The sequence below is a fragment of the Dermochelys coriacea genome, chromosome 26 (genome assembly GCF_009764565.3).
Source record: "Dermochelys coriacea isolate rDerCor1 chromosome 26, rDerCor1.pri.v4, whole genome shotgun sequence".
In the NCBI taxonomy this organism is placed as follows: domain Eukaryota; kingdom Metazoa; phylum Chordata; order Testudines; family Dermochelyidae; genus Dermochelys; species Dermochelys coriacea.
The window spans coordinates 8,156,173-8,182,588 of record NC_050093.1 but is presented as its reverse complement, the minus strand read 5'-3'; the positions used below and the strand labels follow the sequence as shown (position 1 = coordinate 8,182,588).

The 26,416-nt window shown below is 45.7% G+C and overlaps 1 protein-coding gene across 10 annotated transcripts in view; it reads right to left on the bottom strand.

Moving 5' to 3' along the window:
- The window catches only part of DPYSL2 (dihydropyrimidinase like 2), a 92,596-nt gene that overhangs the window by 18,684 nt on the left and 47,496 nt on the right, over positions 1 to 26,416 (bottom strand). For all 10 annotated transcript variants that reach the window (XM_043503210.1, XM_038384693.2, XM_043503208.1 and 7 more), the window contains 5 exons: positions 16,133 to 16,297; positions 13,910 to 13,971; positions 12,474 to 12,554; positions 11,560 to 11,628; positions 8,105 to 8,225 (listed from right to left, as the gene is read on the bottom strand). In XM_043503210.1, coding sequence (XP_043359145.1) covers positions 8,105 to 8,225; positions 11,560 to 11,628; positions 12,474 to 12,554; positions 13,910 to 13,971; positions 16,133 to 16,297 — 498 coding nt within the window. The remainder of the gene's footprint in view (positions 1 to 8,104; positions 8,226 to 11,559; positions 11,629 to 12,473; positions 12,555 to 13,909; positions 13,972 to 16,132; positions 16,298 to 26,416) is intronic.

Here is a 26,416-nt window from a genome sequence, read left to right as displayed (position 1 = left end):
GTTTTATGAGGGAATTTAAAGAAGGAATGGGAGAGCCAGATACACCTAAAAAACCACTAAAAACTTAGGCCCATAAACAACACAACCCCCCAAAAAAGAACAAAAAGCCTGCAAGAGGAAAAATAATGCAGGCAGAAGTCTAGCAGCAGAGTGGGGACTATCCAGTTTATTGCAATGAATGCAGCACATATGATTACCTGCCTTGTGGAAAGGTGTCATATGTCTGCATTTTCATGGCCCTCAGAGACCGCGTACGGGCTCTTGAGAGTGGCTGAACTAGAGGAACTAATGGAAACAGAGAGGTACATAGATGAGACCTTCATGGACACATGAAAGTGGTCCCACCTCTGGGCTGCTGAGAAGGATGAAAGTCTCGAAGGAGAACATCAAGCTGGAGCAGAGGAAAATGATCCCCTAGTTGGGACCCTCCCTCCAGATGATGTCATCATATCCTCTCTCACTGAGGATACCCCTCCAGGGGAGGGGATCCCAGTTATTAGGAAGAGCCAGGTAATAGTAATGGGGGATTCGATCATTAGAAATAAAGATAGTTGGATTTGTTATAACCGGGAGAAATGCATGAACTGCCTGTCAGGTGCAAAGGTTGTGGACCTCTTGAGACATCTAGACAGATTTGTGTGCAGTGCTAGGGAGGAGCCAGTGGTCGTGGTACACGTAGCTACATGGGGACATGGGGAAAGATAAGAGAGGTCCTGGAGGCCAATTTAGGCTCCCAAGTAAGAGATGAAAATCCAGGACCTCCATGGTAGCATTCTCTGAAACGTTTCCAGTTCCACATGCAAGGCCAGTTGGACAGGCAGAACTGCAGCGTATCAGTGCGTGGATGAGACAATGGTGTTTGAAGGAGGGATTTACGTTTATTAGGAACTGGTGAACCTTTTGTGAAAGGAGGAGCCTGTACAGGAAGGATGGTCTCCAACTAAACCAAAATGGAACCAGAGTGCTGGCATGTAAAATTAAAAAGGTTGTAGAGGAGTTTTTAAACCTAGGGCTGGGGGAAAGTCAACAGGGACAGAGCAGCACACAGTTCGGACAGACATCACTTAGGCAAGGATTTATTAAAGGAATGCTCTATATCCTAGTAAACAGGAGAGGATAGAAGCTGATAAAGTACAGGTAGGAACTGAAGAGAAACAGTCAAATGAAAAAAAAGAGTCCCATTCAATACTGACCAATTTTTTTAAGTGCTTGTATTCCAGTGCTTGAAGTCTAAATATGAAGACGGGTGAACTTGAGTGCCTGGTATTAAATGAGGATATTGATATAACAGGCATCACAGAAACTTGGCGGAATGATGATAATCAATAGGGCCCAGTAACAACAGGGTACAAAACATATAGAAATGACAGAGGCTGGTGGGGCAGTGGCACTATATGTGAAAGAGCGTAGAGTCAAATCCAGCAAAAATCTTAAAGGAATCAAACTGTATCACAGGATCTCCATGACTAGAAATTGCATGCTTGAACAATACTTTATTTATTGGCACAGTACAGCAGTAGGAATATATTAGTGAACACCTGACCGGGATGGTGACGGTGACTATGAAATGCTCAGGGAGATTAGAGAGTTTACAGAATCGAAAAACCCAATATTAATGGGGAACTTCAACTCTACCCATATTGACTGGGTGCATTGCCAGAAGTTGCGACTGGATGACAGAGGGTAGAACTCGATAAATTGCCCTGTTCTGGTCAGTCCCTCTGAAGCATCCGGCACTGGCCACTGGTCCATCTAGATCAGGATACTGGTCTAGATGGACCACTGTTCTGGATGGTATGGGAGATTAGTAACAGCCCCCAGAGCCTTTAATTGGTAGGCTGTTGGTTCAATTCCAGGCCAGTTCCACAGCCACTGAAAGACCGTTTAATGGCCTGAGTGCAATGAATAGGCAGTTTTTATAGTCTAGCAACCAGATTTAAAAACAGGTTTTAATCAGTTAGGCTAACCCATCAGCTAGAAAAATGTCACTGCTATCACATTGGGCACATACCTGGTGGTCCTCACCAGAGTGGAGGTGGATGCTAGATGTGGTGCAGTTTTTCTCCATCACGTAATGTTTAAATGTTATCGGGCATCCAATCTGGAAGAATCTTAAAAATCACAAAAAGGGCCATAACTTGAAGAAAGAGTCTAATTTTGACCAAAATTGGTAGAAAGCTTCTCAATACAACCATAATAGGATAATGCAAAATATTGGTCATTATTTGTAGAGCAGACGGATTTGAGAAAAAGTCCAAAGACTCCTGAAGCAGCAACTGATGTTAACATGGTGTACGCCATGATGAAATATTTTCAAGATACGTTTCACTCTCTGGGCCAAGACTGGACCTATGACACACACGAAGAAGGAATCTACTGCAAAGCACAGTTGATTAAATGGAGGAATCACAACGAATTTGACAATAATCACCTTGAGATGGAAGGCATGCATCATGCCAAAAATTTCACAGATCAAGCAGGAAAGTGAGTTTCAAGACATCCATGTGGAAGCCAGCATCCATGATGCTTCAGTCATCAGCCAGGCTTTAAGAGGAGAAGCATACAAGTGAGGCATTAGAATCCACAAACTTATGAGTGAGGCAATGAGTTGCTTAGCGATTCCATGAACAACGATGTTCTCCCAAAAGATGCAAAGAGATGCATCTTAGAGAGAGCCTGAACATGAACTAAAGCATCTGAAGATGTGGAGAAGGCACACACAGGAACCAGAGCGGAAGCACAAAAGGATCTGGCAGACTTCATGAACCATCATTCCACCAGCTCATGGACACTTATGTTACCCAAGGAAAAAACTATTCAGATACATTTCTCTTCTGGAAAAACTATATAGCAGATTACTCCCTTCTATTGATAGATTTCATAGCAGCAAAAAGAGACAATAACAAATCCATGGAGCTTGAGACATTTGCAGAGACAATTCCACTTTATGTCCAGTGTGGTCATATGAATTGGCTTAGATGGGATTGTGTAAAATGTAGCAGAAGCCAGACTTCTGGAGGAGGAGAAGCCACATATGTATCATGCTCTGGGTGATAGTCAAGAAGCAGTATACTGGACTGCCAGACCCCTCAGACGTGTCAGGTATGATATGGCCAAAGTGCAGCGTCTCAACTAGGACCGTGGGAAGCATCAACATCTTTGCACAAAAGATAAGGCTCTGACCAGGGAATACCTGACTGCACATTTTAAGGCAGCTTTAACAACTATGGCCAAATAAACGTGTGGAATGCAGCCTTCAGCAACAGAGCTCCACAAAGAAGCTGCCCCAAAGTGCACGCTTGCAAATGAAACTGCTGTCCAAGATATTCTAAAAGCCGTGACTGAAAGAATGACAAATCTGTGTTGCGCTGAACCTGGAAGAAGTCCAGACAACAGAGAGCTGCTTGTGAACATTGCAACATCTTCTGTGGCCCCCACCTGAAACTGCATGAAGTTTGTGCGTGATAAGAGAGAATGGCACACAAGGAATGGAATAGCTTGTAACCAGAAGGCTGAAAAGGAGTGAGGCAGGCCTCTTTGATCCCACAAAAAAGGCATAATCTCAAATCATTTGGTAACCTCAACAAAACAGATGAGCAAAAGAAGAAGCAGACAGCACAATCAATAACTATTGATAGTCAGCAAGCTGACAGGTATTGCCCAGTCCAGAGATGTTGATAAGCAGGGTTTGATGAAGTATATCCTGGCACCTGTCCCACTTTCCCTCTTCAACTTGGATGGATCTCTAAGAACAACCCAAAAGAGCAACACATTGTCTTGGATGGAGAAAAATCTGTCAATGGTTGAGCTAGCCAATGTTAGCCATTATTGATCCCCTGATCCTTCTGCAGATGGCGTGCCAATGCTGTCAAGTGCAAAACTTTTGGCAAGCTGCTTGATCAGCTGCTAAACATTATCCCTAGCCTAACATGGCAATTCACTGCTGCTGTTGGTGACAACTACGCAAATGAAGCCTCAGTCAGATCTGGTGAGCGAGCCTACGGGGGGCTGGGGGGGAAAATGTCCAAATGCAAGAAGTTTGAGACCCCATTGTGTTAACACCATTACCAAAGCAATGCTTGAAGCGCTCATCAAATTCAAAGAACAAATCTAACATTGCAAACTTCCTCTTCCATGACTGCGTCATGAAGCATGAACAGCGTTTGTTGCCTGGTGCTGAAGTATACCTTGCTAGCGGGTTTCATGACCTCGCACGAGCAGTGAAAGTAGTGCCAGGCAAACATTCTGCAATACCAGAACTTGAGGCAGATCGCAAGGAAGCAGATTCGCGCATGGTTTTTGCATGTTGCTGATGAACACTTGGAGTAAACAGGGTGCTAATGAGGAGCTTGGTCTCAGAGGTTGCATCTACGTGCCCAAGACATTGCTCTGTTCTTGGGGTAGATAAATTCTATTTCAAAACTGGAGTTGGCCCAAAGAAGAGAGATTCATTCCCATGCACAGCGTAGTTAGGGAACGGGGAACGGACATGTGTCTTATGTCACCATTCATGCCGTCAATGGATTTGACTCTACTTCAGCTTTCGGCAACATGGGGAAAAGATGGCTGAAGCTAGTAACTGAGCATCCGGAGAAGTGGGTGGAGAAGGAATTTAGAGCTCTTCTCTCCCTTCCCTCCCCCCAGCTCTGGACAGCAGGAAGGAATGCTCCAGAATGCCTCTCAAACCCACATCTGGACACCCAAACCCTCAGTCTCAGGCTCTGTGTCTATGGCAGGCATTGAGGCTGCTTGTTCTCAATTCCTCGCTTGGTCTTGGGTGCAAAGCGGTGGCCTGTGCTGATGGTGTCTATTCTGCATTCCCCACCCAGTGCTTGTGGCATTCACAAAGCATGCCCCTCCTCAGCTCTCTTACTGTTAGCGATGTGTCTGTGATATGAACCAAGCACATCCACTCTCAGCAATCCCTCTCCTCTGGCCTCAGGGCTAATACGTCTGTGGCCTGCCCATTCTCAGCTCCCTTTCGGTCACAGTGCTCTTCGTAACGTCCCTCCCATTGGATCTCCCGCTGCACTGCGGACTGTTACGCGCTCTCTGGCATTCCCGCACCATCACACCGGGGGGTCACGGCCCACTCCTCGCGGGCTCATGCTGCCACGGCAGTTTTCCTTGCAGACATCCCATGGCAGGACGTTGGCCGGGCGGCCACTTGGTCCTTCGTCCATACCTTTACAACCCATTATGCCCTCGCCCATGCCGCGGTGGCGGATGCGGCTGTTGGCCATGTCGTCCTTCAGACTGTGACTTCTGGAGAGCCCTCGCACCCGCCTTCACACGGAGTATTACTCGGTACTCTCCCACATCTGGAATCCACATAGGGACCAGCACTCAAAGAAGAGGAGAAAGTTAGTTACTTACTGTAACTGGAGGTTTCTTTGAGATGTGTGGTCCCTATCTGGATCCCAATCCCCAATCCAATCCAATCCTCCATCCCCTCTGCTCCGGGCTCTCCTTCTGTCTTGTAAGAGGGAACTGGAGTGGTGTCGACCCCCATGACCTCTTAAAGTCTCAGACCCACCACGCAGTGGATGCACGACACACGAGTGAGTCAACCAACACCACCGTGAACAATTGCGGCTCTGGCGCCTGGCAAGAATGCGCACCCCACATTTGGAATCCACATAGGGATCATCACTCAAAGAAGAGCCTAGGAGCATTACTTTGAATTCATGCCTTGGACTGGGCTGACCTAACCAGAGAGTTAATAAAGAACCAAAGAGTAGCTGAATCAAGTAGTCCTTGCTCAGTAGCACTAGCAAGATTTGAAGGGTGGTAACTGCAGTCCAACCCAACTGCAGCTTTTTCAAAGTCAACAGTGGTATCTTTGGTGTCTCAGTGGTATCTTTATTATCCTGTGGTAAGAAGCTAGTATCTAGATAACGTGTGCTATGAATTGTTTGCCAAGAAGGACAAAACAAGTGAGAAACTGCCATCAATGATGGCCTCCTTCAGGCTGCACAATTATGTGCAAATTATCAGCTATACATATGGACTCGTGCGACAGTTCAGTATCTTCAAGTGTCCCCTGTCAAAACCAAAAGGGTGACAGATAGCACGGGACATCTTGTTCCTGAAATGACCGTCTGCCACCTGCACCAAAAGTCATCCTCACCTTTTTGGAAGCATAGCTGAGGAGATGCAAATGCTGCAGGGAAGATCCGATGTGATCCTATGCAGGCAACTGTGACAGTGACAAGTGTAGCAACACAGTATGGAACACATCAGACACAGGTTGTGAGGGGCAACAGAAAGATTTCAGCTATCTGACTATTTTTTTCAAGTAAATTATAGCTCAAAGTGGTGTGGCATTAAACATTTAGTAGCTCATAGTTAGTTATATGTAGGGATTACATCAGAGTACGTTATTCACACAATATATTCATGCAAAACATTCTACAGATCTTCTGCTAAGAATCATTACTGTAATATAAGTAGTTTATTGTCATTGTACTCAGTGATACTAAGAAGATAGAGTTGTACCACGTGTGCATGAGACACACAGTTTTGGTCATGTCTGCTTGGCCTGAGGCATGTTTTATAATTAGGGGGTAAGGGTCTTATTACCTGCATCATTTGATAAAAGCAGCAGACAGAAATCAGTCCATTCTACAAATAATGACAAATATTTTGTGACAGAGAAAAACTGACCCACTTCCAGCACCTGCATCTGCCCTGGTCCTCACCACCAGATACGTACCGAACATGGTAGCAATGAACGTTTTTTACCTGATAGGTTACTCCTTAATGCCCAGAATGGGTCTGGGCTGGTAGACTGCTAGCCCACATCCCCAAAACTACCACCACTATTGGCTGTCTTTACCGTTGTGGCCAAGGGAGGGGGTGGGATGCTTTTTGGGGTTAGTGCACATGACTAGGACTCGAGAGAGCCAACTTCAGTTCCCGATTCTGCCACAGCCTCCTGGGCCAAGTCTTTTAATCTCTCTTTCACTCAGTTCCCGGCCTATAAAGTGGGAATCACACTTCCCTACCTCCCGGGGTGTTGGGAGGATAAATTCAGTCATTTGTTGAGTGCTCAGACATACAGTCTCATCACTGCGTGAATTTATTCTCTCATTTCTAGGTGATCCCTCTCGGTCCCAAATGAGGTCTGATGCTGCTTGTGCTGTCCCAGTTCTGTGACAGAAAGAGAACCCCCTCAATCTTCGGACCAGCTCTGAATTAATTTAAAGGGAATCATGGGGTCTAAGCACTCACGAATTCTCTCCCCCTGCACTGGAGTTTGCTGCAGTAAGAACTAATTCTTCCAGCACCTTGCCCCCATATGGAAACTGATGTCATCTGTGTATTCGTTTGGTTTTATTTAGACTGCATCAAATTAAATCCAATTCTTGAGTGCAAAGGGGAAAAAAAATCCTCCTGCTTCAACGCCCACCCTAGATGATTTAAATGGAAAGTAACAAGGCTTTGGTAGCAGAATAAAGGGATGAAATTGGAGCTCTCTCTGCAGTTTAACTGTAATTCCACTGAGTCTGGAAATCAGTGATGTCATTTGCTTGCCTTGCTTAAGCTAATGCCCTGCTAAAGAGCAGCTCCGCTCACTTTTTCCTCCCCCATTTGTCTGAGAAGCAGAAGGCGATGAGCCAAAGCCAATGCCAGCGCTGAATTTGGCCCAACGCAGCAATGTGTAGTATAGACATCAGGAAGGTAAAAATACTTCTCTCTGTTGTAGCTGCCCCTGGAATATTGTGTTTATTTCTGGGTGCAGAAGGGACCCGTACCAAAGAAGGACGGGGGAGTTGGAAGGACTGAGTTACATGGGAAAGAGCTTTGTGTAATATGACTAAATGATTCAAGGCGAGGCACCTGATAACTGTCTAATGGAGGAAATTACTGAGGGTAATGGGATAAATATTCAGAGAGAGAGAACATTTGGGCTGAAGATCAGGAAAAACTTTCTGACAGCCTATCAGGCTGCCCGTGGGAACTGAGGCAGAGCCAGTTGTTTGGAACATTTAAATCCCCGACTGGACAATACTAGAAAAATGTCCTTCAGCGAACAATCCCGGCTTGGCAGGGAGATAGGCTGGATGATCTCATAGGACTTTTCCATCTATGAATAACTTACCCTTTTTCCTGGCCTGAGCAATAACATCTGCGGCACTTTTGCTCATCACCTTGGTGATGTACAGAGGACAGTTGGTCTGGTTAGCGATGGTTATTGCCCGGTTCACTGCTTCAGCCTCCACCTAAAAAATAAATAAAGCCAGCTGTACGTTAGAGCAAGCTCGGCTTAGCGTGCCCAGCTCTTCCGACTTGCCCAGTTGCAACTTTGTTTTCTTAAGAGCTGAGGGTGCAGGGGACTCAAAGCAGTGGGACGGGTTTGGTGGCTTTCAGCCATTTAGATTTCAGCTGCTATAGGGATTGGATTGGCCCTTGCCATAAACTGGGGCAGCCTTGAGAGCCTCCATGCACACAGGCTGCTCTGCAGCATCTAAAATCCCCATAGCTGGTCCAGGCTATTGCACGCAGTCCTGCTCCAGCTTCCTCCTACCACACCCACTCCGCTGGGGCTTTTCCTCAGTTCCTCCCCAGGTTGGATCCGGGGTTTACAGCTTTCATGACACTCTGATCCCTTTACTTGATTTACAGGAGCTGGGACCGCAATGACAATTTCACCCACAGGATTTTCCCATGCAAGGACAGATCACATGCCTAATATTATCGTTATTGGTTGAGTGCGCTCAGTGTGCTCAGCAATGCACAGAGGTGATCCCTGCCTTGAGCACTTTACTATCTAACATCACGTCCTTCTATGCTTCCTCTGGAAATATCTGAGGCATCAGAGAAAAACATGTTTCCCCATAAATGATCCACCAGTCATTAAATGCTGTACATGGGAGAAAATTCCTTCCTGACCCTTGCTGGCAACATACCCTGAAGCATGAGAATTGATTACCCTTACTATGCATTACTACACATTTTAGTCAGTTTCTTTATTCAATCATGGCATATCAGTGAAATTTACCCTTGTGCAGAGGGCCAACACAATGCCAATGCACCAGTTGAGCCCTAAAATTTCATCCATAGGAAAAAGGACACCCAACAAAATAATCAGCAACCCATCCCCTTAACGCCCATCCCGGGGAAAGGGACAGCAGGCTCTGGTAAGCCAGTGGGAGAAGTCAATTCTAGAGCTGACAGCCCTGCCACCAGATCGTTACATCTTGCAGGAATTAGGCCAATGGTATAGACCAATGGAAACTTCAGCTCCACAGCCCCTTTCAGGATCAGGCCTGTCACTAAACCTTTGTTGTTAATGGGCTTGCAAGGGAGCAGAACGTGGCCAAGGCACCATTAACTATATTGCAGCAGCTGACCTCAAGTGCAAAGGTGACTTGGGCTGATTCTCATTTTAGGCAGCAGCACGAAAGGCAAAAGTATCCTAATTACGCTGAAGGCAGAACGAGCGTCTGTGCATCCACTTCAAACTGCAGGAGGCAGATGTAACGAACAAGCCAAATAAGGGAATGGCCCCATCCATTACATCAAAGAGTCCGATTCCTGCTTAGGATGCATGTCGAAGGCCTGAGCTAATCCTCCAGAATACTGGCCATCCTCTTTTCCCTTTGGAAGTCAACGGGAGTTGTGGGTGCTCAGCACTTTGGGCCCAAGTGTCATGCAATTTTCCTCCAATGCCACCATCTGTTGTTGTTTCCCTTATGCAATCAGGAAAATATGTCAAGGAATACAAGGGTGGATGGGAAATCTGGATACAGATGTTTGCACACAGCATACAGGGAACAGTCCCCATCCCCAGAGCCAACAACAGTGGGGGAAAAAAGGAGAGGATTTGTGTTCCAGTCGGGCTGGGCACTGTTCCTCTCAATCCGCAACAGCATTTCAAACTGGAAGATTTATGGCTGGCACTAAAATGCCTTTGGATGCTGCTTGATTGAACAAAGCAGAAGGAAAGTAAATAAAAAGAGGAGGGAACTGTGAAAATGATCTCACCCACCGGGCTTTGAGCAGCACCACATCTGGCACCCTTAGCAAAGCCCCCATACTTTGGAGGAACAATCAGAATCTCCTTGTACAGAAAGGACAGCCCTCACAAAGCCAAGATTCCATGGTGCAATGTCCAGCCCAGAGATACCGAAAGCTCAGAGGAGCACAACACAGCGGGAAGAGAATTTAGGACCAAATCCTGTGTTGTTACTTACACAACAATTTTCAAAGGGACCCTAAGGGATGTAGGTATTTCGGTACAACGTGGGCACCTAATCCCAGCGCAATCAATGGGAGAGGAAGGATGGTCCAATGATTAGGACACCAGCCTAAGTGCCAACTCTGGCCACAGACTTCCTGTGTGACTTTCCTCAAGTCACTTGGTCTACCTGTGCCTCAGTTTCCCATGTGTAAAACAGGAGCCTTAGAGCTTCCCTACTTCCCGACAATATAAATACCTAAGATAGATAGAACTTTGACCCTATGCACAAACTCCCACTGACTTTTAAGGAAGTTTTGCCCAAACAAGGACCAAGTAAACAATGAACAACAACTTGAGGGTTTGGAGCACAGAGAACTCTGCTATAGTGCAAATCCAATGGGGAGTCAAATCCTGAAACCATTACTCAGACAAATCTCCCGAGTTAATGGGAATTTGCCGAGGTTTAAAATATGCAAGAACCCCAGGATTTGACCTAGGCAAAATCAGAATCAGGGCTTCCGGATCAGGACCAGAATGAAACAGAAGGAAAGTTCTGAATAGTTTCACTTTGCAAGCTGCAAATAACAATTCCAGTTATGGCCGAGTGAAAACGAGTTCTTCTCAGTGAAAACGAGGATATTCCAGGAGGGAAGAGGGACTACCGTGACATTTTGAGGAAGCACAATCCAGTGGCTGAACCAGAGAGTGATGAGTCACATAATCTGGATCTGCCATCGTCTACTGCCCCTGCTGTGACACCTTGGGCAAGGATCTCATGCCAAATTTTTCAAGCGTCCCCTAACTTGGGCCTCCCGGTTTGAGATACCACAGGCCTGATTTTCAGAGGTGCTCAGCATCAGCAACTCCCATTGACTTGAGAAGTCATTATGGGCTTGCAGTGCTTCTGCTAATGAAACCAAGGCGTTTCAAGTTGGCTACCTAACCGGTGAGCCACCTGAAGCTAGTGAGCATTTTTGAAATTTGGAGCCGTTCTGTTTCCCAGTTACCAAGGCTGTAACAGGGGGCTAATGATACCGATAAGGGTCTTCAGCTTGAGATCTCCGGCCATATGACACAACAGAAATATCTTTGTCATAAGTGCCACAGTAATTCAAATAAAATATAACGGACATCATCATCATCATCATCATCTTAGTATTTATTGCGTGGACAGAACAGGCAAACCGGAACTACCAGTCACAAAATCCTCTTTTCCCTTCCTCCCTTCTGTCTGTGAAACCAACATTTCCTAGGGCACACGATGTGCACTATATTTGTGGCCACATTAATCGAGGCATGAGGTTCTTACTGGCAGTAGAATATGACATGACCCAGAATAGGGGGAATTAAGTGAAAATGTGAAACGTCCTCACCTCTTCAGGTCTACTCAGTACATGCCCTTCAGGGCCTGTGATTCCCAGATCCAGGATCCTTTGCTGCTCCTAAGGCAGAACAAACAGGAAGATGGCTCAAAACAATGTAGTTTCTCATTCCAGGAGCTGGAGATATTTGGAAGAGATCCCCGTCATTTGTGCTCTCTAGATATCCCAGGGTACTTTCACAAAGGCAGGAGTAGTAGAACCAGCATTCAGACTAACTCCCAGTGTCTGGGTAATTACCAGAGCTCTGCAAATCCTGGCCATTTCATTCGCAGCGTTGTCATGCCAACCTTTCCTTTGATTTCGCTTCACAACCCTGCAAGTTTCAGGTGTGAAAGAACAAAAACTTCCCCCAAAACTATCAGGCCACGTGTTGAAAACCTGTTCAACTCCAAGTTGCATGATCTAGGCATGACGTGTAAAATAAGTATGGCATCAGCACCCAATTATTTACTTATTTATTTATATTTCTATTGCGATAGGCCCTAGAGGCCAACCAAGTCCAAATCCCGTCATGCTAGGCGCTGTACAAAACTTATCATAAATGTTTCTTCACTTCCTGTCCTAAACTGCTGTGTAATATTAATATACACGGGGGGGTCGCCTTCCACCCCAGAGGTGGCTGCATTTCAGTGATGGGCGAAGAGATTTATGTATCGTTTGTAACGGTTATGGAACAAAAGCTGCTATATAAACCTGAGGCACGGTTGTTCTCTTACTGGGAGTTACAAGGGCTGTAATTTTGAAGTATCTCTGCTTTCTATATGGAAATGTCTATGCTACTTGAGACAACGCCTTGACATGTCTTAGTGATTTCCTGCTGTGGGTTTTAAGAGGGGGATTTTTCAAGTTTGAATGCCTGACAGCATAATGCAGCTAAAATTCCACAGAGCGAACAGATACGATACCTCAGCAACGATGTCACCGTTCTCAGCATGAACTTGAGCTATGGCACCTATATCACGGATTACGCTCAGGACCTCGTATATCTAGGAGAAAGAAGGCACACCATTTGATACATACCTTTTGGCCTTGCAAATACTCCAGTGTTCTTGTAGCTTAAATGTCCTTTACCTTAAACTACTATGTAAAACTGAAACGAAAGGGAAGCGACCGAGACAGACAAGTTCTCTTCAGCTTGCCTTAAAAGATAAGGCAATAGACTGGGACTCAGAGCTGGGTTCAGTTCTTGCCCCGGCCACTGATTTGCTGAGGAGCCTTGAGCAAGTCACTTCACCTCTCCCTGCCTCCGTTTCCCCATCCGTAAAATGGGGATAACAATAACGGCCTCCTTTCTAAGGCACTTTGAGACTCACAGTTGAGCAGCACGATATAAGAGATAGGTATTATTAATTATAATTATAATGGAGCATAAAACAGAAATTGGTACATTCTCCACGGCATCATCGGTAGAAGTTCTAAAGGCCCAAATTTTCGAAAGTGGCATCTTTAATGCCTCATGTCTTGAGTGCCCAACTTGCCCCGATTCTCAAAGCTGACCGGCGCCCACAACTCCCACTGCCTTCGATGGGAGTTGCTCCAGCCCTCTGACAATGAGGTGCATTGGGTCTCACACTGAGCGTCCAAAAATGGGGTTCACAAAATCTGTGACCATTTTTGAAAACTTTGACCATATTCTTAGATAAAAAAAGAGACCAATTTTTCCCATCACCTCTTACTCAATTCAAACCGAACTTCAGACACTGAGGAACACCTCCATCACATCATGTTTGGAAGTAAAAGCCTTCCGCAGGTTTGACATCCCAACAATGAAACGCACCCAGTGACTGACGAGTGCGAATAGAATTGCACAGCAATTTTTTTCTTAAGGTCCCAGCGATTCCAATAGTAAAACCAAGAAGTGCTTTCCTGGTTAAAATCAGGCACTAGGTCCCAGAACAACATGCGTAACACATGCTAACCCAGTGTGGCTCTGTGTCTCCCTCTAATGACTTGACCATATAGAGAGGTTTATGAGCCTCGTACTGCCTCCAAATTAAAGGACCGGGGGTAAAATCGTGGCCTCGCTGAAATCAATGCCCATTTTGCCATTGACTTCAATGGAGCGAGACTTTCAGCGCTGCTCTTTTACCTCACGCAGCAGAAGCGCTTGCTTTTACATCCAGAGGCGTCTGGTTCAATCCCGGCTGATGGCACAACCCGAGCAATTGATACAGGCATAGAACATTGATTCATAGAGCGTAAGGCCAGAAAGGACTATTGGACCATCAAGTCTGGCCTCCTGTATAACACAGACCATTAAACGTCACCCAGTTATTCCTCTATTGAGCCCAATAACTCGTGTGTGGCTAAAGCATCACTTGTGAACGTAAAGCCCTCCTACCTGAGAATCTGTTAGCTGGAAGTGATCTTTGAAGGCCATGTAAACCAAGAAGGAATTCACACCTAGCAGAGACAAAACAAAGAAAACACCCAGGATGTACAAGTAATAGGCATAGATAACGTCCACGTTGAAGTTAGAAGTGAGCCAGCCACAAGTTACATAAACGAAGTGATCCACAGAGAAGTTAAGTTAATAGATGAGCTGTTACGGCCAGACAGTCCAAGAGCCTGATTCTCCTGCCACTCATGTCGGTGTAAATCAGGAGGAACTTCAGTGAAGCTAATGGGAATACACTGGTGTGAGTGAGAAGAGAATCAAGCACAAGGTTCTTAGAGCTAAAACTGACTATACGGTTTGGAAACTGCAGGTAAGACAGTCCTGGCCCTGTAAAATTCCACTTGTCTTGAATAAAGAGGACTCTCCCCTTCCTGCCAGAGTGGACCAGATGCACCATTGAAACAAGTCTAGACATTGGCTGGCTTTAAGAAACTTTTAACTTCTTCCCATCAAAATGAACTGAATTTGCATCTGTTCAATGGAATGGTCTGCTACAGACAGCCCAATCCTTCTTGGCTCTGAGGGCCAGATCCTTGGCTGGAGTAAATCAAGGTACTGCCAATCAAATGAATGAGTTTGTCACTGACTGCACTGGGAGCAGAATCGATCGCACAGTGTGTAATGTACGGAAATATACCAGAGTATGACCGTACAACTGATGAGCCACGGACACACACCTGGAAATAAGGTGTGGCTCCCCCAGAGAGCAGAAATAATAAAGAAATAAATTCAATCTGCTATGAAACGCACACAACACTTAATAAATCACAATTAAAGGCCACCAGCTTCTTAGCCATGTGACATTTAAAAACTCCACTAGTAAGAATGATGGAGCCCAGCTTGTGGCAGAAAGGAGAGCTAAGCCTTTAGAGCTCCACTCAACACCAAAAAAGAATACATCTTTCCGATTCCGCTTTGTGGGAGGCTGAACAAAAAAAATATAAGCAGAATACCTTCAAAATGGGTACCGGCTGTCTGATTTCCCTCCTGCTAGACGGCTGGGGAATTACTAACAGAGCGTTTCTACAAAGCATTGTGCTGACCAAACCACAGAGTTCATGGCCTCCCCTCCCCTGCATTCTACAGCACATGACAGGATAAAAATTCTTAACCAGGATGTGTGGGAAAACCACCATTAGGATGTAAAAGTTTGTTGCTGTTGTTTTTTTTCAAACCAGGAACAGGATGGAAAATCCTTCCAGCCCAGGGATTAAAGGTCAAGGAAATCAGAGATGGAAAAGACCTATCCGATCATCTTATCTATCTCCCCTCTTTTCACTGGTCATTGAAGGATTGTTCTTCTTGAGTCAGATTCGTTTCTCGCTTACACTAGTTTAACTAGGATAGTTCAGTGGTTTGAGCATTGGCCTGCTAAACCCAGGGTTGTGAGTTCAATCCTTGAGGGGGCCACTTAGGGATCTGGAGCAAAAATTGGGGATTGGTCCTGCTTTGAGCAGGGAGGGACAACTCCTGAGATCCCTTCCAACCCTGATAATTCTATGAACTCCATGAGTTACTCCGGACTTGCACCATTGCACGTGAAAGGAAAGTCAGGCCTCCTCTATCTCCCCTGGATGACTTACAGCTCTCTTGCTGACACTGGCCAGCGGGCGAGAGATATGTCCTACAAGAGTGTGTCTATCACTCCTTTAGGGAGGTGCCCATCCCTAGAGAGGGTCCAGATCCTCCACGGCTACAGCTCACCGAAACTCCACTGAAGACAATGCAGCTATGCTAGTTTAGACCATTTGAGGATCTGGTATGCCTTGTTCTGAATGACACGGGTAGCTGTCCACGGCAGCCCTGGGTTAGTACCACCCTAGGCATCACATGTTACCCCCTACACACGGTCAGTGCAGTCTCCTGCCTAAACGCCACTCCAGAGGGAAGGAGACAGAATGGCAAGACTGGATTCCAGTCCCACCCTATACACTAACCTGGCTTCTCCAGCCCCCCTACAACACTGCCTCCTGATGTACCAAGCCCCCCTCCCCTCCCCCACCAAAAAACAGACACCATTCTGAACCCTGATCTGGCTGGTAATTTGACCAAAACAAATAAAAAAAGAATAAAAAAATATCTACAAGGGCCAGTCTTCAGAACCAAAAAAAGAAAAAAAAATGCAATCAGTAAAAACATATAGATTTAAATGATCCCGAAACTTACCATGGTCTTTCACCAGGGCTTCCATCTCCTCCTGAACCCCTTTATGCCACTCCGTGATATCCACATGCAGAGAGTAATCGCAACAAGACTTGCTATCCGCCCATTCTCGCCACTGGTCAAATGCAGTGAGTAAGCTGGTCCCTGGTTCTGGAACTACGTGATCAACTGGAAAAAGACAAAGCATTTGCACCCGTGAATGTGCGTCCAAAGGCCTTTAGCATCCATCCAAGACAGACAGCACTTTCCACTGACTCTGTGAAACAGGATGTTCCTCTCCCCCCGCCCACACACACACACACACACACACACCCCTAAAAAAAAAATTGGATCTGTGCGTTTCCCAAAGCCCAGGGTTCGAGAACCCACTCTGCCATTTGATTACAAGCAAAAACTAAAGCAGGAAATAATTCAGTTACTACAGTGTGTTTCACTGCAACTGTATGTGATTGGAGCAGAGGAAATTCCTAGCTCAAAGCCAGTGCAAATTCAAACCATGGCAGTTATACGTACAGTTATGTATACAGTTACTCCTCTGTTTCCTATTAGGGTTACAAACAAGCAAACAAACAGACAATACTTCCCTGCATGAGCATCAGTGAGTAGCTTTCCAGTCAAACTGAGGGACATCTTTGTCTACTCTGTGCCCTCTGAGATGTTGGATAAGGTACCCCAAAGGGTTTGGAATGTATTTTTGTATTATTATAACACCTAGCAGGCTCCAGTTACAGACCAGGACCCCACTGTGCTCAGCACTGAACAAACACAGAACAAAAGGACTGTCCCTACCCTAAAGAGCTTCCAGTCTAAATACAAAGATGAGATTAAACGATACCCTGTCTGCACCTATTCTCAGATTTGCTGCTACCATAATCCCATAGCTAACACCAAAGGGGGAGCAGCAAAGACTCCAGCGAGCAAGTTCAGCTCTTCTTTAAATCCACCAAACTAACTAAGGCTACAAAATGTCTTTAAAACCTGCTAATAGACTCCCAACTTGCACACTGCAGTCAATGCAGAGACCATGGCAATTGGTATATATTCACACACCCCTTCAATGAACTTCTTTTAAGGTGCCATTTGTAGATCCAGTGTGATAGTGTCCCGTGTGCAGAGGGGCTCAGCCAAGATCAATGCATACTTATGTCCACCTTCAGCCCAAGGTTCAAGTGGGGCTTAAGTGCTGTACAGTAGACCTTGCGATTGCTCGTGGCACAATACGTATGCACAAGGGAGGCCTTCCGAGTGTCTGTACAACTTCAGATTGTAGAAAAGGAACCCCTCGTCTATTGTTTTGATTTTTTTTTTTAGCACCAGCTGTATAACCTAGCTGTTAAAAACAATAGTCAATGCAAAAACTTCAGATTAAAGCCCTGTCTGAGCTGCTGATATTCTGATATTAGCCCACCAACCCCCCTACATCCCAGTTCATCACTCCCCAACGCCCCAGGTGGGTTCTGCAGCATGCCCAGGGAAGTTGGCAAATCTGGGTTCCGGTGGATGAAGGAGGGGCAAGTTCTAAACACCTTCACGGAGAATGTGCTGCCAGTCACCTCTTCTGAGAGGACTCCAGTTCAAGGGCCTCCACCGATTGCAACTGGAGCAGCATCAGGGATGCAAGTCCAGAGCCATTAGGGACTTGACAGTTTAGACCTAACACCAACGTCGTAGGTACAGCCATGGTCCAGTGAACTAGGAGCCAGGAGATCTGCATTCTATTCCTGGCTCTGCCACCCAGCAAATCACTTCCCCTCCCCGTGCCTCAGTTTCTCTGCCTGTAAAATTGGGATAATGATATTACCCTCCTTTGTAAAGAGCTCAGAGATAAACAGGTGAAAAACCCTAAAACCCTGAAGCATGACATTTAATATCCCCTCCAAAAACTGTTTAACACGTAAGTACTAAGAAGAGCTCTCTCTTTGGATCCAGCAAGCCCTGAGGACAGCGCAGTCAGAGGGCTCCTCATCCCAGAGAAAAAAAAAACACGAGCATGGAACAAGGCCACAAAGCCAGAGTCTGAAAGACTGGGCAGCTGCTCAAGGGGGAAGAAAAAAAGACAATCTCATGGCTTCAGAGGTCACAAATTGAACTTGTGGGGGGAGGGGGGAGAGCAGGGAAGGAGGAGAGCTTGGCTGATTATACATTGGCCAACAGGGGGGAAAAAATTACACGAATCCTGCTTAGTTATCAGCAGAGAAAACAGAGCAGTTTATTTTTAACTATATTGTTAAGTATCAGGGTTGCAATCAGCCCAGCATTTGGCTCTAAATCGTGATGGAAATGCTGAAATGAGAGACAGAGTCCTCAGGCCTTTGCCGTATCACAAACCATCCCTTTGCTCTTACTCGGAGCCAGACAAACCATCCAAGATTTACACGAGAAGCTTGGTAGAAACAGCGTCGCTTCCCTGAACGCCTCATTAGCTACAGCCAGCCATCTGAATACGTAACGATGTCTCCGATCGGCCCGAGATGAGTGAGTGTTCCCGGAAGTCAAGAGGATTACGTAAAGCAACCATCTTTGTTGCACGAATTAAAAGCTTTGGCCGTCGCCTCCCTTTTTGTGACGGGTGGTTACGTGACTGTCTGCAATTAATGGTTGCAATATTTGTGCCCTTTGGATGAAGTTGTGCCTGTTGCTAAATGTAGCAAGTAATTCTGCCGGGGGGGGGGGGGGGGGAAAGGGTGTAACGCCAAACGTTTGGCCTCTGCATCGCAACTTCAACTCCAGCATAGCTCTGTAGCCACGACAGCTTCGACGGCAGCCTTTTGTGAAATGAGTTGGTGCGTCTCAGCCCGTCGTGAAAAGCAGCTGCTTCCGCTCTGAATCGTTTACGCCATACCTGACAGCCTTGTGAACAGTTAAGAATTTAAACTTCCAATGCCCTGGTGAGATTGTGTCCCCAGTGGGAAATGAGGCACAAAGACACTAATTGACCCAGGTCACAGAGAAAGTCCGTGAAAGGGACTGAAATTGCAGCATAATCTCCCGAGTCCCAGCCCAGTGCCCTTACCACAAAACTGTTCTTCCTTGGGCCACTTATTTATGTGTCTGAATATGGATTCGGGAATTTTACTTTTAGGTGCCCAAGTCTTAAAACGTTGGTCAGAGTCTTCCTGAACCTCAGTCTGCACAAAAATAAAAAGGGCACAATTATTACCTAACACGCCATGATGCGGAGAGGCTTAAATTGTTGAACGCTTAGATGAAAAAGGACTACAGAAGTGCAAATTAGAGATCATTAGGAAATCTTGCCCCCAGCACGAAAGGGCTAAACACCACACAGCTGTAAGATCCCGGCACAAAGGATCGACTCTCGCGTCTCGAATCAGAACTTTAATCGCTCTCTTATTTCATGTGCTGTCCAAGTGTGAGTAATTGGAGGGGGGGTAGGGAGATGGGGAATCTCTATCTGATCTCTGACAAAGCCAAACCACAGCTGGTTATAATAAGGCTACACAAATGGAGAGTGGCACATCTGTGAGGGGAAAAAGTCGGCACTAGGGATTAGGAACATCTAGCATGGAAGCAGCATTGCTGACGCATCTTCTACAGCTTCTTTTAGCTCTTTGATGGTTTGAGACTATGCAAACCAAATCTTGCTCCATTTATGCACTCAGATCAAAAAGCTGCTGTCAGCTGATCATCATCATCGAGATAATACAATGCCTTTTGCAAGAGTCTCTCAGGCTGCTTTGCAAACCACATATTGCTAATTACCACAATGCCTAAGGACCAACTGAGAATGCAGTCCCGGCCCTACACAAACACAGAGCGATAGGAGGGCTCAGCCGCAAAGAGCTTACAATCTAAATGAACAAGACAGACACAGAGTGGGTATAACACAGTGGAAACAGTGTGACAGTAACATGGGTATGGTAGCAGTCAGAGACTATGGTAATGGGTACATTATATACACTGGATAGATTTAGATTAGACAGCAACAGCAGACGAGACATATTTGCAACCAAGCGCAGCATTACAACCGCTCGTTACGGCCAGGCATCAGCAACAAAAGGGCAGAGACCAGACAGATCTGATGGCTGTTTATTAGGATGGTGCCCTTTTCTCTATTTAAGTTCTCAATTAAAAAACTATGCCCTTTGCCACAGTGGAGAGTAGACAGCACTGAACAAAGAGACCACATTTACTGCAGGCTACCGCATGATGATCTGATTGTTGTAGAGAAACAGCAGGAATTAAAAAGGCCCCAAACTTGGAGTGGAAAACAAATCTGGAACCCCCTCTGAACGCCTTCAGATTTCCAGGAGGGGAAAGGAGTGGAGACTCAAATCTACCCCTACAGTTTTGGTTCCAAATCAGGCCTAGGCGTAACCTACACACAGGTTTGTACTGATGTAACTATTTTGGTAAGAGGTGTGATTTTTCTATCAAAATAGTTGAAATCAGTACAGCCACAGTGGCCACACAGTTATACTGGATAAAGATGCCTTACGCTGGTATCCCTGCAGGTGTAACTATAGAATCATAGACTATCGGGGTTGGAAGGGACCTCAGGAGGTCATTTAGTCCAAACCCCTGCTCAAAGCAGGGCCAATCCCTAACTAAATCATCCCAGCCAGGGCTTTGTCAAGCCTGACCAACTATAATAGTATATGGCAGCTCTCTATTGATAGAATGTGTCCACACTGGTGGGGAAGGAGAAAGACTCGGCATGTTTTGTGCTTTTTGGGAAGAGGGCCAACTGAAAATCAGACCAGTGAGGTCATGGCCCAGTCCCCCAGCCGCTAGAGGCTCCCTCAACTGTTCTTCAAAATGAAAATGCAAGAAGCAAAGCTCCAGCTGGTATCAATGAGCCTATGTCCATCCAAGTCCTTTAGATATCAGGGTCAGCCACCAGAATCAAACAGGATCGGCTCTTTCACACTGAAGGGAAAGAACTAGGCACTGTCCCTGGATTAGCGCGTGACAATTGCCCTTTGCTAGACGACCCCCCACTCCCATTAGCCCGAGCGGGAGTTGTGTACATGCATCAAAATAGGAAGATTTACTTCCAGGCCTCACACAGAACTTGCTAGCATGGAGGGAAACAAAAGCTTTTTCTTTAAGGTGGCCATGCTTCACGTGTCTATAGAGAAGTTTATGAGAATCCATCTGCCTCTTCCTCCCTTTTTCCCCCCCACACACTCCTAGCTTCCCGCAATGACTCTTGGGTATTACCTTGCTAGCAGACCACGGAGGCAAGGGTTCCCGACCCACTAGAAAAATGTAGAAAACCCAGTCTCGCAGCTTCACATGTGAAATGCAGCGTCCCGTTCTGACCCTACTGAATAATTTGTCTCTTGGGAACCCCGCTGCTTATACTGTTGTTAGTTTTTTTCCTTTGTTTTGGAAGCAACAGATGTTCAATTCCTGAAGCAGTGTGTGGCTTAGCTACTTCAGGATGGATTCAAAATCATTCTCTTAGCAGATGCTGTTATCACCCGCTTATTTTGCATTTGTTTATTGCTTTGATTTTCTCCCTTCCATGACCCAAATGTTTTCATCCTGGTCTCCATTATTACTACACAAACAATGCCAAATTCTAATCTTTAAAGGGGACTGTGTTTAAGATCAAAGTTGAAAAAAGTGGTTGATGACACAGCCCTAAAGCACTAAAATTTAAGTTCTCCCCTGTGAGACACAATTGCCTGCAAAACAGGACTTGAGCAATGCATAAACTTTGTGCTGGCTCTCTGAACTGGAGTCAATTTAATCTCTAAACCTCAAGGCCGCAACTCCTACTGAAATCAATGCGAGTTAGGTGCCTCAATAACTTTGAGGATCTGGGATGACATTCCTACTCGTTTGTAAGTCAGGTCTTATTTAGGCCCATTCCCGGTGAGGTAAATGGAGAACCCAAGGTAAGGACCTCAAAAAGTGGTCCACTATGAACAGAAATCATTACATGCATTTACATTTTAACCTTCTTCAAAGCACAATTGGGAACCCCCAATGCAACAGTGCCTGGGAAGCAAATGGTGAAACTGACCAAAATCAAAAATGAAACTGACCAGTCTCTTCTTACCATTGCCGAAAAGAGCAACAACAACAAAATTCTACACTTAAATGCACAAATATATACATATGTGCCCAGATATCTGTTTAAAGCTCCTAGGACTGAATGCTCAAAAGAAGACAGGAGGCTAAATAGAAGCTAGGAGCCTAACTCCTTTTGAGCATTCAACCCCCCTACAGGCCAATTTAGCACCCTAATTTAAGAGTCTGAGAAAATTGCTCCTTTAAGATGGAGAGAGTGACTGAGGCACAGCTGGGGAAACCCCAGCAGAAAGGTGAGGAATAAAAACAGGCCTCACTGAAGTTAATGGCAAAACTGCCATTGACTTCTAAGGGGCCAAGATTTCACCTGAGGTCACAAAGGAGGAAATTTGCCCTAGCACAGAGGGCTAGCACGGGCCTATGTGCACCACTTCAGACCTCAAAATAAGGCTTAAACAGGACTCAAGTGGTGCATCAGCCTTGTAACGATCCCGTCCACAGGGATGAAATTTCACCCACAATAAGTGGCAAATTTGGGACCAGCACACTGATCCCCAGACTCTAGGCTGGTGCATTGCCAGCCATCAACTGGTCCTTTTTATCCATGTCTACAGCACTGAGAAAAAGCAAAGATTGAATTGCTTTAAAGGAAAAAGAGAGAAAAAAGAGCTTCTCTCTCTCTTCTTATGGCAAAGCCGAGCTATAAAACAGAGCACCAGCTGCTGTAACCCAGTGTAGCTCTGTCCAAGGGGCAATGCTTTTTTACATCAGCAGAGGAGCTGGCTCAGAGATGACGGTGTTTTCGTTTCTAGCATTAGCAGGGTGGCCGTGGTAGCCTGTATCCACAAAAAGAACAAGTAGTCCGGTGGCACCTTAAAGAGGAACCGCTTTATTTAGGCCTAAGCTTTCGAGGGTAAAAAAAAACCACGTCGTCTTTAAGGTGCCACCAGACTCCTCGTTGTTTTTGTTTCTAGCAAATCTTTATATTTCCCCCCCATGTTCGTGTGGTGTTCAAAAGCCTCTGAATCTGAAGCATATTTTTCCTCTGGGCAAACAAGCTAGAAACCCAATTCCCACGGAAAATCAATGGGATTTAGGCATCTACCTGCTCTGAAAATCCTAACCACAACCCATAAGACAGTCCCTTTAATTGCACAGGTCTTCTCTGTCATTCGCTGTTTTCACTCTGCTTACAAGGTGCATCTGTTCTTACTCCCAACCCATTCTGACCGCCACCCTCCTCACCCGACAGTATCCACCGCCGCCTTTCTGTCTCTGTCATGCTCCCTTCGCTCCCTCCTGGTACAAATTAATCAGCTCAAGCTTAAAACCAGACAATAAGCCAAAGTGAGACAACAACACTAACCACTGTTAGCTTATCTGTGTGGCTTTAATGTGCCAGAGCTGGCATCTAGCCACGGTGAAATGTTGTGCATCCTACAAGCACCAACGGTGGAACGCTGTGGGGGGGGGGGGGAGAGAGAGAGACTTAACAACCATTAATGTATTTGACGGAGCAAAGCAATAACAAAGCTCTGTGCTACATGAAGAAGGAAAGCAGAAAATAAGAGAAGCTGATCTGAAGGGAACATTTCAAACACAACCATTTACGGGAGGGGAGGGAGGTAAAAAAAAAAAAAAAAAAAACACACCATAACCATCAGAAGAAAATCCAAGTAGGACAACTGAGTTAGGATGGCAAACATGCCCCTTTGCTAAACATGACCATGTACTTAATAAGGCATTGATCAGCTAACAAAACTGATCAGTTTCCCTGTACCAAAACTTGTCATTGACCAAGCTGCACTGTTTTCCCCCAGCCCTATTAAAACTGGAAAAGACACAGTGATCGAAGAGTTAAACAACATGTTAAAATAGTAAGCCAGTCTGTTTTTAAAGCATTCAGCTCATAATGTGTTAGAGCCAGGACATGGAACCAGAATGTAACACAGAGACCCTAGATCTTGGGCAAGTTATTTAGTTATTCAGTTTTCCACTGAATGCATCCGATGAAGTGAGCTGTAGCTCACAAAAGCTTATGCTCAAATACATTTGTTAGTCTCTAAGGTGCCACAAGTACCCCTTTTCTTTTTGCAAATACAGACTAACATGGCTGCTACTCTGAAACCTGTTATTTGGGGTAGATTTTCTCAAGTGCTCAGGCTCATAAAGGTCTCTCATACAGGCACCAAAGTAAATGGTCTGATTTAGATTGTGTGTGCCAACTCATAGAAATTCTGGCCTTTAGGAGACACTTCTGAAGATCTGAGCTCCATTGTCTGCCAGGCGTCCATCCATGGTTCTCAAAGTGATTAATGAATCATCCTGCACTGCACCCTGGAATTCTCTCCAGTTCACACAGCTTGGAGGAGGGTGGGGGGGGGGGGGAGAAAAAAAAAAAAGAGGTACAAGTGATCACCAAGGCTTTGCCTACACTAGCACTTTTGTCGGCAAAACTTGTGTCAGTCAGGGGATGTGAAAAAACACCCCCCCTACAGACACAAGCTTCACCGACAAAATCACCGGTGTGGACAGTGCTCTGCTGGCAGGATATGCTCTCCCGCCGACATAGCTACTGCCACTCGTTGGGGATGGATTCATTATGACGGCAGGAGAGCGCTCTCCCCCTTTGGCGTAGATCGGTTACACAGGAGTCCTTCCAGCTGTGCCGCTGTAAGGTCTGTAGTGTGGACATGACCTTGGGTAAAATTTTCACCACTAAGCAACACAGAAGCCCAACTCCCCCCCGACTTTCAATGGGACTTGGGGCTCTTCTGAAAATATCACCCCACATCTCTAGAGGAGACACTGAAAATTAGGTTTTGATTTTCAGAGGAGCGGAGAAAGCACAACCCCCACTCCTTAAATCAACAGGATCTTCAGGTGGTCTGCAACCCTGAAAAAAAAAAAAAAATCAGGCCCTTAAGCACCTCAAGGAGGACACCTCCCCGCCCCCACTAAAACGAAAACAGGAGGCATCCAAACTTAGTGGCCACTTCTGAAAATGTTGGCCTTACACACTTTGCCCCTTAGTTTCTCCAGCTGAAAAATGAGGATAACACTTCTCCCTCTCGGAGGGGCTTTGGGAGGGTTAGTCAAGACTTATAAAGCCCTTTGAAGAGGGAGGGGCAAATTCATTCCCGATACAGCCTGGCTCTATTTGACCTGGAAAGCGCTAGCTAAATGCTATCTTTTTCTGCATGGCAGCGGGAAGTATTGGCTTTCTTTTAAAAAAGGAAGTTTTATTCAAGTAACTGCTGCACTCTGAACGGAAAGGCTCGTTCTGCAGAAAGACATGGATGTTAATCGGATCACCTCTGCGGCTAGGTTTTCAAGATGCCACAGGCATGACTGCGTACCCGTCCACCCTGTAAGAAACGGAACAACTCATCTGTGATATCACAGAAGGACTGCTGAGAATCATCCAGCCCTCTGACTACTACCCCATGCTGTTCTCCCATGTGGGCACTAATGATACTGTAAGGTATGACCCCGAGCAGATCAAAAGTGACTGCAGGGCTCTGGGTGTGAGGGTGAAGGAGCTGGAGGTGCAGCTGAGGTTCTCATCCATCCTTCCGGTCCCAGGCAGAAACAGACACATCCTGAAGGTGGACGCATGGCTGTGCTCACCAGGAGGGCCTCAACCACAGGATGCTGTTCTGAGAAGAAGGATTGCTGAGCAGAGATGGAGTCCACCTATCAAGGAAGGAGAAAGTATCTTTGGATGGAGACCGGCTAACCTAGGGAGGTGGGCTTTAAACTCAGTTCTACAGAGACAGGAAACAAAAGCCCACAGGTAAGTCCAAACCATGGGGACCTGTGAGAAGGATCAGAATCTGGCAGGGAACATGGGCAATCATAACAAAGGAGAGACTAGAGGGGAAATCTAATGAACACCTTAGATGTTAGTACATTAATGCAAGAAGTGTGGTGAACAAACAGGAAGAACTAGAAATACTGGAGAATAATCATAATTTTGACATAATTGGCATCACAGAGACTTGGGATAATTCACATGACTGGAATATTGGTATAGAAAGGTACAGCTTGTCCAGGAAGGACAGGCATGGGGTCAAGGGAGGAGTTGCTTTGTATATCAACGATATATTCATCTGCACTGATGCTGAGCTAGAGATGGAATGCAGACCTGTTAAAAGTCTCTGGGAAAAGGTAAAAAAAAAACAAGGGTGATGTCATGGTAAAGGTCTAGTGTAGAGTCAGACCACTTAACCTGAAAGAATAGGTCAATGAAGCACAGTATGTGAGGGTGATGGGGGACTTCAACTA